At 41.7% G+C, this 3,839-nt stretch overlaps 1 protein-coding gene across 1 annotated transcript in view; it reads left to right on the top strand.

Annotated features, from left to right (window-relative positions):
* The window catches only part of EFCAB12 (EF-hand calcium binding domain 12), a 17,216-nt gene extending 14,580 nt beyond the window's left edge, over positions 1–2,636 (top strand). Inside the window, exon 9 of the mRNA XM_015425229.1 lies at positions 2,378–2,636. Within this exon, the coding sequence (XP_015280715.1) occupies positions 2,378–2,636 (259 nt within the window). The remainder of the gene's footprint in view (positions 1–2,377) is intronic.
* Positions 2,637–3,839: the final 1,203 nt, after the last annotated feature.

The raw sequence follows: 3,839 nt of genomic DNA, 5'->3' as shown, positions 1-3,839 counted from the left end.
GTTAAGTGGTAATACCTGCAAAGGAAGATCTTGATGCTGCGCATCTCACTGAGGACATATTAGTGCAATGAAAAACAATTAGTGCAATGAAAAAGTGCTAATGCTGCTACTGTATAAGAGCCGAATTATTTTTAATCACATACTAATTGATGTCATCAGAGTGGTGTATTTAACTGCACTTCGGTATTTCTGCTAGTGTGCCTCTAGGACAGAGTCAGTCCAGCTGTCCATCACACAAGACAGTGAGTTGGATCAAATGCAGAATTTCTGCTTGCACTAGAGCTGTTGCGGTAGTGGAAATGCAAGAAAAAGGCTGTGTAATGATTTCATGTTTAACTGTGTGTGTGTGACTTTAAAAGTTTGGATGCATGGCTGTATGATAGTCTAGAGTAGTGGAAACAAGCAAGTGGTGTGATTGGTGAGTGACAGAGAGGGGGAGGGGTTTTGGAAGTGATGCTGTGTGGATTATATTTATGTCTATCAGGAGTGACAGTTGGAGGTTTGGACAGCTGGAGTGTGACAGTTGAATAAGACAGTAGTCAAGTTCTGAGTTCTGTGAGAGTTAAGTTCTGTCTCTGAGAGAAGAAGGACGCATCCCTGTGTGGGATAATTTGGTTCTGTGTAGTAAAAGAGTTAAGCAGTTTGTTCGTTTTAAGGTCTGAGAGAGAGAAGTCTTGTGTGTGTTATGAAAAGTTGAAGTATAAAGAAACAGTAACCGTATATGGCCTGTAGAAGAAAAAAGTGTTACAAAGTTACATGCCCAGATCCCTGACAGTGGGAGAGAAAAGTGTGTGAAATATCAATAAATCTACTTTTATTTAAGATACCAGTTCTGAAAGAAATTCTTCCCAGGAAACACATAGACCCTCGTGAACGCCTAAACCCTCGACTTACCTACCCAGTGACAGAAATATTATATTATAGAGGTTTGGAAAGCCTTAAATTTCCTGGTGGCAGCTGGAATACCCAGTAAAATAAAATAAAAGGAACACTTTTAAAGTAAAACCAGACCTCCCCAGTTAAGGGGTCGTCACAGGCTGTGTCAACCACTTGAACTAATTCAGGCTTAGAGCCAAACTACATGTTACTCTTTTAAAAGAGCTGGGTCCAGGTTCTCAACACCACCACACCAAAATTGAGGTAATAACCCCCCCCAATTTTTTTTTTGCATGGCGAAACAGCTGGGGAGGAAGACAGGAGCACTTCCTCCCTCTTGTGGCACTGTTCCAAGTCCATTTGGGCTCTCTTTTTTAAAAAAGAAGCCATTCCCTGCAGCTGCTGCGTGGCTGTAGGAAATATGAGTAGGGTCTGAGGTCAGGGGAACACCATAAGATAGGCTGGTATTATTCTCCCCAAGATGAAGGCCACCTAGTTGAGTTTGTGACAGAAATAAGATCTGAAACAGAGACTTCCTCATCCACTGCTTAGTTTCTTGACTACTGCACTATTCTAGTCATTGAGTATAGCCTGGCTCTTTGTCATGGTGTGAAGGGGAAATGCCGTCTCTGAATGTGCAAGGGATGTGTACCAAACATTGAATCAAACATTCACAATCCATATTCCTCTGCCTTATTCTAAAGGGGGCAGTCATCTGTATTACTAACTGCACATAGGACAGCAAAGGGTGTGTTGTTAACCATTGTTTCTGTTACTCTGTATATCAGAAGAACATAATGGAATCCCTAGCTGGTCTTCAGTATAGGTAGTTAAATCAGCTCACACTCCACGTGACCAGCTGAATTAATTTCCTTGAGTATGGCTACACTGATCTCTAGAGAGGATGACATATTTTCTCAGATTTCTTTTTTAAAATTTTAAGTTGTATTTTGTTTTGGAAATAATGTTATATTTGTTACATGTCACTATGGTAGCCCTATTCAGATGCAAGCCCTTCTGAGAGAACTAGTAATTTTGTAGTTCAAAACAGGGTTCTCTCTGCTGTGGCCCCTCACTTACGGACCGTTCTCTGCATCTCTTTGCCTGGTGCCTACTCTTTCAAGGTTTAGCCTGTGGTGAAGAGAAGGTAGGTTTTTCTTCCTCCTTAATCCTCCCAGGATTAAATCTGTCGGATGGTTTTTGTTTCTCTGTTTTTTTGGGTGGGGGTCACTTTCACTCTACTTCTGTGCTTACTGTTGTGGTTTTTATGCTGAAGTTTGACGTTATCCATTTATATTTTAATTTTAGTTTTACATAGCTTCCTAATTGTATTTGGAAGATGCTACAAGAGTGGCATATAAGTGTTTTAAACAATAATCACAATCATACTAATAATTCTTGCAAACCCTCATTTCAGGAAGCCTCAGCACCATGCATTTCTATTGTTGCTGTCCCTCTCTGTGCACACACATTTCTTTATTTTCCCTAATTGTGTTTATAGGGAGATGAGAAAAATGTTCGGCTTCCTCAATCCCAAGACTGATGCCAACAGCTTCTGGCCAGGACATCTTCTAGACAAACTGCGGCTGTACCTACCCCAGATGGAACGCGATGAAGGAGAAGCTCTGTTTAGCCATGTTTCTCGTACACACCCTGTCTATCCTTGCATCTATCATCCTCACCGCAGCTGGCCAATCAGTGACCTGAAGTTTGTGACCTATGGTGATCCAAATTCCCGAAAGGAATATTATTATATTTGACACCGTTCTGAGGAGAAACCATTGCACAGTGCTAACATTTCATCAACTGTTGGTGACCCCAACAGTGCTAACATTTCATCAACTGTTGGTGACCGCTGCAATAAGCCATTGTCCTACCAAAACAAAAGACATTGTAAAAAATTGCTGTGGTAATATATGGTAACTATGTGATTTGGCAAGAAGGGCTTTCCCAGATGATCAGTCAGGTGTGTCACGATCACAGATTACAATTTGCCCATTAATCCTCTAGGATCTCCATAGAACTGTCTGGTATGTGATTTGTATGCAGGTCCCAGACTCAGTTCCTGGCCTCTCCCACTTAAAGAATTCCCTTATAGTTTTCATAATTAGTAACAGTTGATTCTCCCTGTCCTTTGTGCATTTCTTTAATCCTGTCTTAAAACCACTTAACTGGCTTTAGAAGGACATCACCATACCTTGTTCCAATAAGTTCCAGAATTATGACGTGTGAAAAGAAATACTTGCTTTTGACCATCCTGAAGCTATTAACAATCCATTTAGTAGGGTGACCCTGAGTTTTCAATTCCACCCACCTTTTTCTAAACAATGTCCTTGTGAAGGAATGCATTCTTTCTTTGTACGTTTGAAACGAGAATGCGTTTTAAAAGTTTTTTCCCCCTTCTGGACAGAAAGCAAGACAGGAGGGGGGAGGTCACTCAGTGGCTTTCCAGACTGACCTCAGCTACCTCTTAAGAAATGCTAATAGATCTAGCAGGAGAGAGAATTTTTATTTATTTTATTTATTTATATTTACATTTATATCCCGCCCTATCCCGAAGGCTCAGGGCGGCTAACAGGGGCACCAAGTGCCAGGTAAAACAATATCATAGAGTTTAAAACAAGAACATATAATTAAAACAATCACATATAGTTTAAAACCATAAATTACAATCAGATATAGCAATATACAGCAAACTTCAGCAAGAGGGAAGATCTTAACCTCACCTAGCTACCGACAGTCTCATACTCAAAGCCGTTTCCAGTGCCACGATCCACCCCCAGGGGGCGAGACAATCAGATGTTAAATTCGCTAGGGCATAGGGATGCAGATGGAATGATGACGGCGGCGGCTCCTATCCAAAGGCCTGGCGGAAGAGCTCCGTCTTGCAGGCCCTGCGGAACTGAGAAAGGTCCCGCAGGGCCCGGATCTCCTCCGGGAGCTCTTTCCACCAGGTAGGAGCC

The sequence above is a fragment of the Gekko japonicus genome, unplaced genomic scaffold, assembly GCF_001447785.1.
Source record: "Gekko japonicus isolate JY-2015 unplaced genomic scaffold, Gekko_japonicus_V1.1 scaffold2, whole genome shotgun sequence".
Taxonomy (NCBI): domain Eukaryota; kingdom Metazoa; phylum Chordata; class Lepidosauria; order Squamata; family Gekkonidae; genus Gekko; species Gekko japonicus.
Note: the sequence above shows the minus strand (reverse complement) of the source record. Positions and strands in the feature narration are given on the sequence as shown.